The sequence below is a fragment of the Physella acuta genome, unplaced genomic scaffold, assembly GCF_028476545.2.
Source record: "Physella acuta isolate Inbredline_101_S28 unplaced genomic scaffold, ASM2847654v3 ptg001292l, whole genome shotgun sequence".
NCBI classification, from domain to species: domain Eukaryota; kingdom Metazoa; phylum Mollusca; class Gastropoda; family Physidae; genus Physella; species Physella acuta.
Genome location: NW_026732807.1, coordinates 1 through 16,369, shown reverse-complemented (window position 1 = coordinate 16,369; position 16,369 = coordinate 1). Strand labels below are relative to the sequence as shown.

The following is a 16,369-nucleotide window of genomic DNA, read 5'->3' as shown; positions in this document are numbered from 1 at the left end:
CAGTGCACCTGTGTAGGTCAGTGTGCACCTGTGTAGGTCAGTGTGCACCTGTGTAGGTCAGTGCACCTGTGTTGGTCAGTGTGCACCTGTGTAGGTCAGTGTGCACCTGTGTAGGTCCGTGTGCAGTATTCTACAAATTGATTATTGTAATTGGAAACAAATGGCACATATAGATGGGATATGCCCTACCTGTTTATTTACTATTATTTAGTAAATAATTAAAATAATTCTTCACATGATATTAAAAGGCTGAGGATATGGCAAAAACTACTTTTTGAAAGAAAACAATTTATTATTAAATAACAATGTGTGTTACATACAAGTAAGTACTGAAAGTTATTCTTCAACATGTTAAATTTGTGCAAATATTTTTTTTTTTAAATTTCTTGCCCTTTATTCTGGAAATTGATCAATGAAATTGATATTTGACCTGGATTTTCAGTATTATAATAATTATAAAACATTTTTTTTTAAATTATCAAATGCTTGTGCTAAGGGAAAAAACTCAAGTATTATTATCTGTTAAATTAACCTACTCGGTTACATCCCCTTATAAAATATATTGTGTAGAGATAATGACAATAGGTCTAATGATCATAAATTAAATTTAAAGAATTAACAAATGTCCATATAAATGACAAAAAATTGCGTGGTTTTAAAATGCAGCAAACAATTGAAAAAATAATTCGGAGGACACCAGTTGACTATAAGCTAACACAAATTATATTAAATTTTGTGATCATAAAAAATAGACGAAAAAAATAAATAAAGTTGGTTAATATAGTTTGAATTTAAATCTGTTTTTTTTTATAACTTGAAATGTGGTAAAGTTCTCTAAATAATGTTAAAATTTTTTCACATAACTTGTGGCTGTTTGGTACAGCATTTTCCTTAATTTTTTTCTAGGCTCGTTTTGTCTGTGTCTGTTTGTGGGTGTTTTATGCATTACTAATTAGTTTCATTCGATGCTATGAAACTTAGAGGAGTTGATAATAGTAAAGGGAAAGTTGTATTAAGTTGCCTTATTTCAGACCCCAATAGCCACAAAATCTATTAAAGGGAAACAATGCTTCTATTATCTTGCAAACACAACATTAAATTGGTTGTTTCCCTTTGTCTACAAAACAAAGAGTTGATTAAAAAAAAAGTCCATTAACAGCATCTATTAATATAGTTGTACTAAGCAAACCAAAAAGCAATTTCTTCTCTTAATTATTATTTTAAAGGCATACTAAAGCATGACACAGCTATAAAAAGTAATGTATTTAACATTATTAATATAATAATTCCGCCACCGGTAGTAAGTGATAATTTTTTTTTTTTTTTCTAAATATTCTAGATCTATTATAAAATATCCTTTTTTTTTTAGAAAAAAAACTGAGCTAAATTCTTAGCTCTAAATAATACAAGACTTATTTTCGTATCCTCAATAACGGCTTTTTACAACAATACCACAAAAATTCGTAGCTTGAAACAGCAGTCTACAACTATTCCTAAAAAATCATTTTACATTTTTACTCAATGCCTTGAACCACCACAAAATGAGAGGCACGTTTCTGCGAGCCGCATCCACTCCGGTTTTAGCGCTCAGTCGTGAGCGAACGGGGGCCCGCAGTGACGCCCCACCCCTCGACTCCCGTTACCGAGAGAGTGGGAGAATTCCAGACAAGGCAGGAATCTTCTTCCACCCAGGCGAATCAGAAAATATCGACCAACTCTCTATGGCCAATCTCATTGAAACGGTGCTTCGCTCACCCTGCCTAGCCAATCGATGTGGAGCCGTATTGCACGTGACCTGCCTGGCCAATCGCCAGTGAAGCTGCCGGGTCTCGCGCGTGAGGTGACGTCACGAATTGTAATCAATCCGGCGCAAGCGCGTGGTGTGAGCCTCAATAGCAAATCATTGTTACCAATTGAATGTTCTTGTAACGAGTGTCTTGAAATATCTTTTCTTTTCCTCTGCGACAGTGTTTCTTCCAGACTTTTTTTCTCCGGAGGGGGCACTTGATATTTGTATTATTATTTTTTAAATTTTTATACAACATTACAAGCATAAAGTTGTAGCCTGATAAGTTTTTTTTTTTACAACACCAGACAAAGTGCTAGCTTGAAATATTGGCCTAAAATATTATTTCTACAACCTAAAGGTTCAACTGGCCCGCCGGTCTACAGGAATAAATCTCCCCCCCCCCCGCCCCGCCCCCCCCCCCTCCCAGGAAAAAATCTCGGTGGCCCCCGGGAAAAATCCTCGGTGGTCCCCAAGAAAAAATCTCGGTGCCACCCCCCCCCCCCCCCAGGTAAAAAATCTCGGTAGCCCCCAGGAACGGAATGCGATGTGGCAGTCCTATTTGAGGTTTTATTTTTAAATTTTATTTACGATTTCATCATACCAACACGTAAAATTTCAGGCTTTGATGGAACAAATATGCACAATGAAAATTTCAATCTGGGATCGGGGGCCCCTTTTAAAATATTCCGGGACTCTTGGACACAGACTTACACCCCTGTACAACGGTCTTACCAGATATTTTTATATCCATTCCAGTGTTTTTTCCAGGCACATCTTCGGTGGAGGGGGGGGGGGGGGAGGGGCTCCGTCTCCCCGAACGAATTGGAATTTATATAGAAAATATATACTTTTAATAGTGTCCGCCGCGAAAATTTAAAGTGCCCCCTCCCCCTCCCTCCCGGAGAAAAAAGTCTTGAAGAAACACTGATCCACTCAGATGGTAGCGTTCAATCATTAGTGAATGAAGGCCCGTAGTGACGCCCCTCCCCTCGCGACCCGATACTGAGAGAGTGGATGAATTCCAGACAAGGCAGGAATCTTCTTCCACCCAGGCGAATCAGAAAATATCGACCACAACTCTGTGGCCAATCGCCTTGAAACGGTGCTTCGCTCACCCTGCCTGGCCAATCGCTGTGGAGCCGGTATTGCACGTGCCCTGCCTGACCAATCGCCATTGAAGCTGCCGGGTCTCGCGCGTGAGGTGACGTCACGAATTGTAATCAATCCGGCGCTAGCGCGTGGTGTGAAGCGATGCCAGTAGCAAATCACGCGCTCCTGTTCAACCTGCGCCAGACAGTGAGTGTTGTTTCGTAATGGTGTGTGGCCGGGGCTATGAGTGAGTTTTAAAGGCACATCATTTCGGATTTTTATATATATATATATATATATATATATATATATATATATATATATATATATATATATATATATATATATATATATATATATATATATATTTATATATATATATAAATAAATAAATAAATAAATAAATATATATATATATATATATATATATATATATATAATATAGAGCATGTTTTAAAAATTGGGCACATTTTCGCTCGTTTCGTTCCCCCTACACCAAAAACCTGGATACGCCTCTGTGTATATGTTGTGTTTACTACCCCTACACTTGAGCTAGTTTTGTTATCGCGCGTGGCAAATATTTGCCGCTCTCTTTTGGCGTGTACTTTTAAAGTACATTGGCTCTAGGTCCGCACAGTGGCGTAGCGAGGGGGGGGGGGGCGGTGGTGCGGACCGCACCGGGTGACACCATTTGGGGGGGGTGACACCAAGGCAAAAATTAGCAAAATATATAGAGAAAAATGATAATTCCACTTAATTAAGTGACTAATTCGAGCGTTAAAAAGTCTTTTAAGAACAAATTTGACAAATCCCGACAAGGGTGAAGGGGGGGGGGGGGTGCAAATCGAAAAGGTTGAGGGGGGTGCAAATCAAAAGTTTGAGAGGGGAGTGCAAATCGAAAATTGAAAGTTTGTCGCCGGGAAGGGTCGCTACGCCTCTGGGGGGTGACACCATTAAGTGCCGCACCGGGTAACACTAGACCTCGCTACGCCACTGGGTCCGCATAAGCGGATGGTGTTCTGTGATAAAAAAAAAACAACAACAATAGAGCAAGATGTTCATGCAACATATTATTTTGTTATACAATCAATGTTTTATTTACGTAGATCAAAATAGGTAAAATAAAAATTACAACGCTTTACTTTAAATACGAAGCATTCTTAATTTAATTTAATTTGATGTTTCATGATTTAGCTATTGAAAATAATTATGATCCTTCCAAGCATACACGTTATAACCTTATTAATAATTATTATTTAATCCATCCCTAAAATAAAACTAACAATACTTAACACGTATATCGAATATGTACTTTTAAAAAAAGCAACTTATATATATATATATATATATATATATATATATATATATATATATATATATATATATATATATATATATATATATATATATATATATATATATATATATATATATATATATATATATATATATATATATAACCTTTACATAACTATATATATATATATATATATATATATATATATATATATATATATATATATATATATATATATATATATATATATATATATATAGTTATGTAAAGGTTGTCTCTGGTAAAAATGTCACATTCAGGAAGCGACCCTGTAAACATAAACTGTGAATACCAACATTGTAGTGCACTGAACGGGGTCATGGCAAGCTTGTTTTTGTGCTTGTGGGTAAAGGCAGAGAAATAGGTCAGTGTTAGATGGATAGTCTGACAGTCCAGCTGTTAAGTCTAACTTCAGAACGGTAAGGGGTTATGGTTGCTCTTTTTTTTTTATTTTATTTTTTAAATAATTATTTCACCATTTTTAATATATAGTTATTATACTTTATAAATGAAACAAAACATTTTTTTTTACTAAATATTGCATTAAAAAAAAGTATGAAATAAGTGATGTAAAAATATGAGATAGATTTTGGAATTGTACGGTATAGGATTTTTTCCCCTAAAGTAGGCCTACATAGAAACTATAGTCGTGCAAAAAAACTATATTTTGATAAATCTCGACGTTTTACATCCCGCTGAGCCGGAAAAACTTATTTACGCAATTTTGTCTATACGTCTGTGTGTCTATGTGTGTGTGTGTGTGTCTGTGAACACGATAACTTGAATACCGTTTCAGTCATTTTGACGAAATTTCATATATATATATATATATATATATATATATATATATATATATATATATATATATATATATATATATATATAATATTATATAAAATGTGTAATACTATATTCATTTTTGAGCGATTTCCGGTTATCAGAAGTAGTACTTACACTACTTCCGTTTTCTCAAAAGGCAAAAACTTCAGTGCTGTTTCAGTTAGGCGTACGAAATTTCATACATAAGTATGCGCATGTTTCTCTCATATTTTAAACGATTTTATTTTCGCAAATAGAGTAAAGATGTACTTTACTCTATTACCTTACGAACACTATAACTTAAGTCATTTTTCAGTTAGGTAAACAGTATAGAATCTTATACTGTAATTACTTTCTATTTTTGAGTGACCTACGATGACCGGAAGTGGTACTTAACTATATTTCTGGTTCCTAAAAATAACGTTATCTTGAGTATAGTCTAAGTTAGGTGAGCGAAATTTCAAACATATGAAATGATCACTTCTACCTGACCGCTTTCTTCAAAATGTTTTACGTAGCTCTAGACTCGGTGACAATTCATTGTGCCATGTAATTGGCAAAACTAGATGTTTAACTTTAAAAAAATTAATCACTGATTCCTTTATAAACACTTATTTTCCGCTCTTTGTTTATGTTCATTTGGTGCGCAATTATTTTTTCTACTCGATTCTATTCTATTTAAAAAATATATACAATAGTTTAGGGGAGATCACTCCCGCTTTGTTTCATAAACTATATTTAGGTGAAATAAATTGTTATTCTTGGACACTATTCTAAAAATATCAAGATATTTAAAAAAAAAAAAATTGTTCAGATTTCACAGGCTTAAACCATGATGACAAAATATAACGTCGTTTCAAGGATTATTCCAAACATCGTGAGGAATCATCCACTTAGATGGACATCAGTGGTCAGTAGTGGCACCACAGATGAGGTGAAACCATTTGAGGATATCCCAGGTCCTAAAGGACTTTACAACATTCCATTCATCGGGTCCTTCTTTCACTTCAAGCCTTTTGGTAAGTATATAAAAACTAAGGGTTATTATTTGTTTACTTTCTCGCAAATATAATGTTTAAGTGGGGGGGGGGGGGGGGGGGGTTGCAAATCGAAAGTCTGAGGGGGGGGGGTTGCAAATCGAAAGTCTGAGGGGGGGGGGGGGGGGTTCAAAACGAATATTTGTCCCCGGGCGCCGGGAAGGATCGCTACGCCTCTGCATTCAAAGTATAGAAGTATTGCACTTGTGTAATCAAATCGAGAAAGATTATCACAAATCACGACGGTTTTTACCTCCCTGAGTCGGTAAAAGTTAGTTTTGCAATTTTGTCAGTGTGTGTGTGTATGATTGTGTGTTTGTGTGTGTCTGTGTGTGTCTGTGTCTGTGTGTTTGTGTGTGTCTGTGTGTGTCTGTGTTTGTGTGTGTCTGTGTGTCTGAACACGATAACTTGAGTACCGTTTCAGTTATGTTGACAAACTTTCATGTATTTTCGTATCAACTTTTGAACGATTTCTAACGTGAGCTCTACTGACTTGAACCCGGATTAACTCGAGACCTTCGGATTAGCAGTCTAGCAGTCTATCGTAGATCACATGTAAAATACAGCTCGTTAATACGACAAAACCCCGATACTTTCCTGAACGCCGTTTTTACACAGACCATTGTTCCGAATGGACATTTGCAAGCAGGTGACGATTGCCTGATTAGACTTTCAGTTTGGAGTGGGTTTTATTGACGACAATTTGTGGTTTGAGGAAAAACAATTTTTCTCAAAATGCGTAACGTACAACTTACCAGTGGAGTAGCGAGGTCGGGTGTCACCCGGTGCGGCACTTAATGGTGTCACCTCCCCCCCCAGAGGCGTAGCGACCCTTCCCGGGGACAAACTTTCAAACTTTCGATTTGCACCCCCCCCCTCAAACTTTGGATTTGCAGCCCCCCACCCCCTCAAACTTTCGATTTGCACCCCCCCCCCTCAAACTTTGGATTTGCAGCCCCCCACCCCCTCACCCCCCTAAATGGTGTCACCCGGTGCGGTCCGCCCCCCCCCCCCCGTTACGCCTCTGCAACTTACTACCAGTATAACCTGGTGCGTCGTGTCTATAGTTTTTTAAAAAAATTTTGCAGGTAAATTTACACCCCAGAAAACGCATAAGCTGTTTGAGAGTTTACACGAAAAGTATGGGCCAGTGGTTCGAGTCCAACTTGGAAGAGAATGGGTCATGTTGGAGGATGTTAAAGACATGGAAAATGTCTTCAGAAACGAGGGCAGATATCCAATAAGGGAAGTCAGTGATATTACCAAACTGATTTATCAGAGGCATGGATTCAAGTTGACGCTTAGCCACTTGTAATTACAAGCTTTTACATAGTTCGCAACGTCTGTTTGTTTGTGGGTTTGTGTCTCAAATTTGAAACACTTAAAATAGAGCGATATCGTTCTACCACGCTTTCCCAATTGTATATGGTTAAAGTTCCCTTTTCAAACCTGACGGTCTATAGGGCAAGTGAAGTAGAGTTCACTTGTTTCTGTGACCTCGCCATATGAAGAGATAGTGTGGTCAGCACTATGCCCAGCCCCCTTTACTTTCCCTAACGTGAGTTAGGTACCCATCAGAGTTGGGTGGACTCAGGGACGGTCTACTGACTTGAACCCGGATTCTATCTCAAGACTAACGGGTTAGCAGTCCAGCTCTCTACCGCTAGACCACTCCGTGCCATATATGTATTATTATTGTATATGGTTACAGCCGTTTTATTCTGTGACTTCAGGCAAGGAGAAGAATGGCATGCACTGAGGACCCCAGTCAACAAAAGACTTATGAAGGCTGACTCCGCCTATCATTACCTGGAGCCGCAGAACGCTGTAGCCGATGAATTCGTTCAAATGTTGGCCACACAAAAATTAGCACCGGAGAAAATGAAAGATCTGTTCCTTCGCTACGCTGCTGAAAGTATACAGGAAATTTAATTTATATAAATTACGTTCAGTGTTTCTTCCAGACATTTTTACCCCGGAAGGGGGGGGGGGGCACTTGCTATTTTCAGGGGGGGGGGGCACTTGATATTTTCAGGGGGGAGGCGGACTACATTTTCCGGGAGAGGGCGGACACTGGTAAAAGTATGTATTTTTGTATTTTCTATATGAATTTCCATTTCGTTCGGGGGGACGGCAGACTTCTTTCGGGGGGGGGGGGGGGGGGGGGGGGGGCAAAAAATTGTCTGGAAGAAACACTAATTACTTTATACATTTAAGCACTGTATTGTATTCCTACGTTTATTTCTAAACACGGAAAAAATAGTTTCCTTTTAAATTACTATCAGTTTTAAATTCGCTTTATCTTAAGTTAAAACACAGCTATCTTAGGTTTTTATAAAATTAAATATTTCCCAGCTTGAAAGAAGCTTTCAGGTTTTTTTTTATATAATCAACTTTTTCATAGATTAGGACTTAATGAAACAGATCTATCGCAAGTGTATTGTAAAATGAAATTTTCAAAGCTTTAGTAAAACAGATATTACAAGTTTGTACAAATGTAAATATTCAGTATTCTATTTTCTCTGTGCTGCCAACCAGACTAATGCTTCACATTTTCTACCCATGCCATGAATGCTAATAAAAATAATTTAGCAGTAATTTAGAAGAAAATACAATCATTTATAAACTCATGCCTCAGAAAGATCCTGCGAATTCACTGGCCTAAAACCATCAACTGCCAGTTGTAGAGATCCTCCAGAGAAAATGGAAATGGATGTGCCACACACTCAGGAAGTCTGTATCCAGCATAACAAGACAGGCCCTCACCTGGAATCCACAGGGCAGGAGGAGGAGAGGTAGACCAAGAAAGACCTGGAGACGTGAACTGGAAGAAGACACCAAGAAGATTGGATACACCTGGGGACAGTTGGAGAGACTAGCCCAGGACAGAGACGCCTGGAAAGCTCTTGTCAGCGGCCTATGTCCCAGGAGGGGCGACAGGCTAACCTAACCTAAACCAAATATATTTCTAAACGTCTTAGATGTGAAAAAAAAAAACACATCACCTACACCTTAACAATAGTGTTTCTTCCAGGTTTTTTTTCTCCGGGGGGGGGGGCAGTTGAAATTTTGTCGTGGGGGGGGGGGGGGGCGGTAGACTTTCTTTGGGGGGGGGGGGACACTGTTAAAAGTATATATTTTCTATATAAATTTCATTTCGTTCGGGGGGGGGGCGGTAGACATTCTTCGGTGGGCCCCCCATCCATAAAGAGATGCCTTGAAGAAACTCTGCTTAACACCTAAAATTAATTTTATTTAAAAATGTCACCATCCAGGTATAGGAGTGGTGACGTTCAATACCAGACTGGGTTTCCTGGAGCACTCCCCAGACCAAGAAACGTCTGAGTTTCTGGAAGCGACAAAACAATACTTCGCTATAACAGGTGCAATTATAAGTGGCACAACCTTTTCCTATAGATGGTACAGGAGCAGGATTTATAGGGATATGGAGAAGGCGATTTTTGCGATTCGGAAGTAAGCGAGCTTTAGATGCATCGTTTATGATAATGAATTATATAATGCGTGTCCCCATGTTGACAACTTCACGCGCGTTGTTTACTAGTCTATAGGAAGGGGTTTAAAAAAACAGCAACAGGTGACATGTTATGCACCTGATTACCAAATTTATTTTTTTTACTTTTCTTGCTGTACATGCTCCGTAGTTGTTTTTTTTTTTAGTTTAATTTTTTTTTTACTAAAGAATATTAGCAAGTGTAGGTTTCTATTCTTGGAAGGGTTGCTATCATCGGATGGGTTGCTCTCCTCCTGTGTATTGATATTCTCGGGTGGGTTGTTGGCTTCGGGCGGGTTGCTACACTACCCGACAAAGCCAATTCCTTTTTTCCAATCCTCGTTCAAAGAATAAATTTCAAAGATATCTATGATGTAGGCCTAATAGTTATACATTTTCTTATATACCTAAAATAAATGACTATTTCGCGTAAACTCTACAATACTTTTTCCGAAGAAATTCGGGAAAACATACTTTAAAAGCACAGGAAATAATCGAAAAGCGGAGGAAGGATGGGACATTGAACCCCGATGAACCGAACCTACTTCTCTCCCTTGTATCAGAAAAAGAAATGACCAATGAGGATATCAATAATTTACTTGCCTCACTCTATATGGCTGGGACAGATTCTGTAAGTTTATATCCACAGTTTCGGTATATTATAACCTGTTCGAAGTAAGCATAACAGTATTATAGGGGTCGGCGTGGTCGAGTCAGTAAAGTTCATGGTTTTTAAAGCGAAAAGTTTCAAGCTCATGGTTGCTAAACGTTGCTCAAAGTCTCGAGTTCGAACCCTCGTTAGCCGGGGACAGCCACTCTTCTAGGAGAGACAACTCCAAAATCAAACAACTGCTGCCTTGTAGTTTGATCTTGGTTGGACAAAGGCTATGGACGCAAATCCAAAAAGAAAAGCAGGCTGAAATCTGAGTCAATGGTCTCAATGGCGCATAACCAGTTGACACGTAACGCTTAATTGTGTTGGAGGAGGATCCCTTCCAGCACTAAAATTAAGAACGAAGAAGACAAAGACAATAGTAAATATAAATGTGCATTGTAATAACTGTCCCCAGACAGCGAAGAACCTGCAAGCATTCTTCTACAACTTGGCGAAAAACCCAGACAAACAGGAAATTCTGAGACGAGAAATTCTGGAAGTTGTGGGCGATTCAGGTCTTGTAGATGCTGCAGCACTCTCTAAGATGTCTTACCTGAAGCACTGTTTAAAGGAATCGTTCAGGTGAGATGTAATCAAACATCAAATAGACTTACAGATGAGATGTAATTAAAATCTAGGAGTCTTTTTCAGGTAAGATGTAATCAAACATCAAGGAGTCTTTCAGTTGAATTAAAATCAAGAGTCGTTCAGCAATATGTAATCAAAGTCAAGGCAACTTTCGTGTAAGATGTATCGAAATCAAGGAGTCATTTAGTTAAGATGTGACTAAAATCAATTATTTTAGGTAAAATGTAAGCAAAATCAGGGATTTTTTTCAGCTAAAATGCGAAGACAATTAACTGTACATTAATAGTAATTGCTCGATAGATCTTTATACTAGAGCAGGGGTCGCCAAACTTTTCAGTCCGAGGGCCGCATTAAGTATCAAATTTCAGTTCGGGTGCCAGTTTCTTCCAGGCATGTCTTTGATTTTTCTGGGCAAAGTTCCTCAGCCATCACCAACAAACGATTTTTCCTTGAACAATAGGATCTCAGCAGTCCGGATGAGAGGACTTCGCGGGCCGCATCCGGCCCGCGGGCCGTAGTTTGGAGACCACTGTACTAGAGGAAGACAAGACAGGATTTACTAGACGCTGGGACAGTATTAGAAACTAGTTAATGATAGCGTTGTGAGCTTTTATCTCTCTTCTCGATGTTAAAGAAATTACTAACTACTATTGCTGTACTGAAAAGTCGTGTTAATTTTTAAGCTATCCACAGCAGAGGCGTCAAGAGGCGGGGGAGGGAAATGTGGACCGCACCGGGGGGGGGGGGGGGGGGGGACACCAAGACAAAAAACTGCTAAATATATAGAATAAAAATGTTTTTTTTTCCAGTTCAGTGAATTAATATCTAGAGTTAAAAAGTATTTTAAGTACATTATTAGGATCCCGACTATAGAGAGGTGGATGACACCTTGACGTAAACATGCAAACTATAGAGAAACAATTCAACAAAAAGCTGTATTAACAACCGACTATATATCAACATCATTAATATTGAATGTGAACATTTAAAGCTTTTACCAGGAGGGGGGGGGGGGGGGGGGGGGGGCTAACACCAACTGCAACATTTACAGAGAAAAATAAAGGGGGGGGGGTGTCACCATGAAGTGCGCACCTGGTGACACCCAACCTAGCGACGCCACTGACCCACATATTTAACTTTCCTAACGTAGAGGAGTGGAGAGCTCTTGTCGACTTTCTCACTTGCACATGTACATAAAGCTTAACCGTTAATTTTCTAAATATCCACAGACTAAACTACCCAACAGCAACGGGTGTGAATAGAGCGCTGCCAAAGGACATTGTAGCCAGCGGTTATAGGATTCCTGCTGGGGTAAATCAGACTTACGTAACACGTTAACAATACAACAGTGAAATGTTTTGTTTATTATTATTAATCTTTAAAAGATGACGTCTTTATTTTTTTTCCTGTCAGTGACCAACACGCATAGGAGCGCGTGTTTCCATTTTTACAAGCTTTTATTTAGTTAGCAACGTCTGTTTGTTTGTTTGTTTGTTTGTTTGTTTGTTTGTTTGTTTGTTTGTGGCAGATCTTGTAATTCAATTTTGACCCACTTATAATGCAGCGATTTCGTTCAAACTTTCCAGATACGTTCAACATCAATGACAATACAATCTATCTATTTTTAAAATTTAATTAGATGTTTGGTCATTAAAAATTAATTAAAAGGGTTTGAAACTAAGGAGAGATAGCTAAAATTAAATCACTCGATAGATTACTATATTCGATAACAGAAGGGTAGATAACTAACTGAACGCTATCACTCGACCAGTGGTTCACGCAGAATGTTTACGGTAGTAGAGCCGGTCGACCTAGTAAAGGTTACTAGGGGAAGATTATAACGTTTTTAAACGATTTGAAAATAAGGGGAAGTAAAAACAATTCAGAATTTGTTGTCGTCTATAAAATATGGTCACGGACGAGAATCTCAAGTGCAGTCTCTACCACTAGGCCACGCCGTCACGTGTGAAAAATTGGCACATGATTAACCCCTCGTTAACTGCCATGTAGTTTGTTCTTGGTTGGACAAAGGCTATGGAAGCAAATCCAAAAAGAAAAGCAAGCTGAAATCGGAGTCAATAGCCTCAATGGCGCATAACCAGTTGACACGTAACGCTTGTGTTGGAGGCGTGGTCGAGTAGGCAAAAAGGTCATGCAGTGGCGTAGGCAGGGGGGGGGTCATAACCCCCCCCCCCCCCCATAGACCCCTCGGTATATATAAAAAGTATGAGGCTGGGTGCAAATCGAAAGTTTGAGGGGGGGGGTGCAAATCGAAAGTTTGAGGGGGGGGGGTGCAAATCGAAAGTTTGTCCCCGGGTAAAAATTGGACCCCCCCCCCCCCCCTTGAGACGATCCTGGCTACGCCACTGAGCTCATGGTTGATAAAGTCGAACAAAGTCTCGAGTTCAAACCCACTGGCAGATAAATCTCGATCCCCTTCAACACTAATAATTAAGAACGAAGAAGAAGAAGAAAGAAACCCCTCGCTACTTTACTTCAAAAATGTGTTTAAGTCCCAAGCTACATTAATTTAGTCATTTGCAATTCTTTTAACTACACCAACACCTCTCACCTGTATTACCCACCTGTTTTACAAACAGACAAAAATATTACTCAGCAACCCTCGAGCGGCCAAACTGTGCTTTGAAGACCCCGATAAGTTTATCCCGGAGAGATGGGAGAGGTCTGAAGACGGCCGCAAACAAGACACCTCGAGCAACATGGCGGTCTTACCGTTCGGTTACGGGCCACGCAACTGTATCGGCAGACGTTTCGCTGTTCAGGAGATTTATCTGGCCACATCCAAAGTGAGATTTTGACTCGGTATTTAAATAAAAAAAAATTAGCAAAACTTTGATAAAATGCTTTAGGTTATAACGGTGTTCGATATTGCTAAAAAGAAGAATGTTTTAAAGTGTGAAAGGTTATTAGTGAACTAAAATTTTATTTAACGTTTATTGTAAAAAATTTAACCAAAAACCTGAACGAAGTCCTACCATAGCACTAACCCTATATTCTGAGGCTAACTCTAAACTTGATTTTACAATATTACTGACAATCTTACACACCTATTTTTAGTTTTACTTCCAGACTTTTTTCTCCGGGGGTGGGGGGGGGGGGGGGGTGGGGACTTGATATTTTCTGGGGGTGGGGCAACATTTTCCGGGTGGGGGGGGGCGGACACTGGTAAAAGTATATATTATCTATATAAATTCGATTTCGTTCGGGGGAGCTGTAGACTTTCTCCGGGGATTGGGGGGGGGTGGGGGAGGGGCAGAGCCCCACCGATGAGATGCCTGAAAGAAATAATTTGCCTATATTCGGAAGAATCGGGAGCTATGGTAAGACTTGGATTAAGATTTGCATTGGGGCTTGGGTTGGAGTTAGCGTTGACATTTCATTAAATTTTAGTTCACAGTAACCTCACACACCCTGTTTAAAATACCAGCATTGTAGCATTGCCGGCCGGCGTAATGATTCATGAACCGGCGGATAAAATTGTAGGCAACTTTCGATGACATGTATTATGATGTATGTTTACAGGTTCTCCAGAAGCTGAAGATAGAGCTTGAACCAGAGTCATGGAATACAGAGTTTATCTACACAGTGTTTCTTGACACAGAGAAGCCACTCAGGTTTAAGTTTACAAAGATTCGCTAGAGAAAGTTGACTTTGAGAGACTAATCAGGTTTAAGTTTACAAAGATTCGCTAGAGAAAGTTGACAAAGTTGACACAGAGAAGCCACTCAGATTTAAGTTTACAAAGATTCGCTAGAGAAAGTTGACTTTGAGAGACTAATCAGGTTTAAGTTTACAAAGATTCGCTAGAGAAAGTTGACAAAGTTGACACAGAGAAGCCACTCAGGTTTAAGTTTACAAAGATTCGCTAGAGAAAGTTGACTTTGAGAGACTAATCAGGTTTAAGTTTACAAAGATTCGCTAGAGAAAGTTGACAAAGTTGACACAGAGAAGCCACTCAGATTTAAGTTTACAAAGATTCGCTAGAGAAAGTTGACTTTGAGAGACTAATCAGGTTTAAGTTTACAAAGATTCGCTAGAGAAAGTTGACTAATTATACATTTTCTTATATACCTAAAATAAATGACTATTTCGCGTAAACTCTACAATACTTTTTCCAAAGAAATTCGGGAAAACATACTTTGAAAGCACAGGAAATAATCAGGTTTAAGTTTACAAAGATTCGCTAGAGAAAGTTGACTTTGAGAAACGAATCAGATTTAAGTTTACAAAGATTCATCATAATAAGTCACATCATTGTGTGACAGTTTTATTTGCTTAAACTCAAATTAAAAAAAAAAAAGATTTCAAACGTCTTGTTTACACAACTGTTAACACAAGAAGTTTTAAAATCGAATTCACTGCCATGGCTGGGTCTTTTTTTTAATTATATACATTTACCATGACAATAGTTTTTACTATAAATTTGTGAAAAAATTTTATTATTTTTACCAGATGCAATTATTTGTACTTTATTGCACAGAAAAGATGTAATCTAATGTATAAACGACATAAAAAAATGTTATGTTCTTGCCCAATTTAAGGCTGAAGGTATTATTTCATAACAGCGTAAACTTGTATTTTTAAATACAATTGTACATTTTGTAAAATGAAATGTAGTACCCATGGGCATATCCACGTTTTCGAGTCAGAGGAATCGGGTAGTGCTAAAAAGCGTCATATGTATAAATATGTATGTATATATACCTTACTTTTTCTTGTAATTGTTCTATGTATGTAAAGAAATCTACACTATATGTTAAAGAATGTTTTAATAGCGTATCTACCCAGTGTTGAACACACTAACTAAAATATCGCATATTTATATTTCTAATTTATATTTATATTTCTCATCGCAATTTTAATAGGTTTAATGTAATGTAATGTAAACCTATGCGACAAACCTTTTCTCACAATAATTTATTATGTATACAAAAAGGTAAATAAAAACCAAATGACAATCATGCTTTAAATATTTTATTGTGAGATATGTTATGAGATAGTTTGTCTGCGATCAATTATCCTTGGTATTATTTGTCCTGATGTATTTTGTCCTGAAATATTTTGTTCATGATATTTGTTCGTGAGATCATTTGTACTGAGATAATTTGTCTTGAGATCATTTGCCCGTGAGATATCTTGTCTGAGATAATTTGTCCTGTCACCGTATACATACATACACACAAAACACACACACACACACATATATATATATATATATATATATATATATATATATATATATATATATATATATATATATATTATATATATATATATATATATATATATATATATATATATATATATATATACATATTTATGTATATATATATATATATATATTTATATATATATATATATATATATATATATATATATATATATATATATATTTATATATATATATATATATATATATATATATATATATATATATATATATATATATATATATATATATAATATTGTGCATTATTAGCCTTTAGTGTGCTGTAAGCAAGATGTCTATCCTGATGTGGTTAGA

General features: G+C 37.6%; 2 protein-coding genes across 2 annotated transcripts; both read left to right on the top strand.

The window, feature by feature from the left end:
- Positions 1-5,857: 5,857 nt before the first annotated feature.
- On the top strand, positions 5,858-9,548 carry LOC131958118 (cytochrome P450 10-like). The gene is made up of 4 exons (XM_059322993.1): positions 5,858-6,052; positions 7,159-7,381; positions 7,804-7,985; positions 9,346-9,548. The coding sequence occupies exons 1-4, from the start codon at positions 5,866-5,868 to the stop codon at positions 9,546-9,548; spliced, it is 795 nt and encodes a 264-aa protein (XP_059178976.1). The 5' UTR covers positions 5,858-5,865.
- A 495-nt stretch (positions 9,549-10,043) lies between these two features.
- Positions 10,044-14,645, top strand: LOC131958125 (putative cytochrome P450 12a5, mitochondrial). The gene is made up of 5 exons (XM_059323001.1): positions 10,044-10,212; positions 10,652-10,818; positions 12,054-12,135; positions 13,425-13,631; positions 14,368-14,645. The coding sequence occupies exons 1-5, from the start codon at positions 10,153-10,155 to the stop codon at positions 14,482-14,484; spliced, it is 633 nt and encodes a 210-aa protein (XP_059178984.1). The 5' UTR covers positions 10,044-10,152; the 3' UTR covers positions 14,485-14,645.
- Positions 14,646-16,369: the final 1,724 nt, after the last annotated feature.

Coding starts and splice junctions, on each gene's coding strand:
- LOC131958125 (XM_059323001.1), top strand. CDS start 10,153: ATGACCAATGAGGATATCAATAATTTACTTGCCTCACTCTATATGGCT. Junction 10,819..12,053: donor TGTTTAAAGGAATCGTTCAG/GTGAGATGTAAT, acceptor AAATATCCACAG/ACTAAACTACCCAACAGCAA. Junction 12,136..13,424: donor GTTATAGGATTCCTGCTGGG/GTAAATCAGACT, acceptor TTTTACAAACAG/ACAAAAATATTACTCAGCAA.
- LOC131958118 (XM_059322993.1), top strand. CDS start 5,866: ATGATGACAAAATATAACGTCGTTTCAAGGATTATTCCAAACATCGTG. Junction 7,382..7,803: donor AAGTTGACGCTTAGCCACTT/GTAATTACAAGC, acceptor CTGTGACTTCAG/GCAAGGAGAAGAATGGCATG. Junction 7,986..9,345: donor CCTTCGCTACGCTGCTGAAA/GTATACAGGAAA, acceptor GTCACCATCCAG/GTATAGGAGTGGTGACGTTC.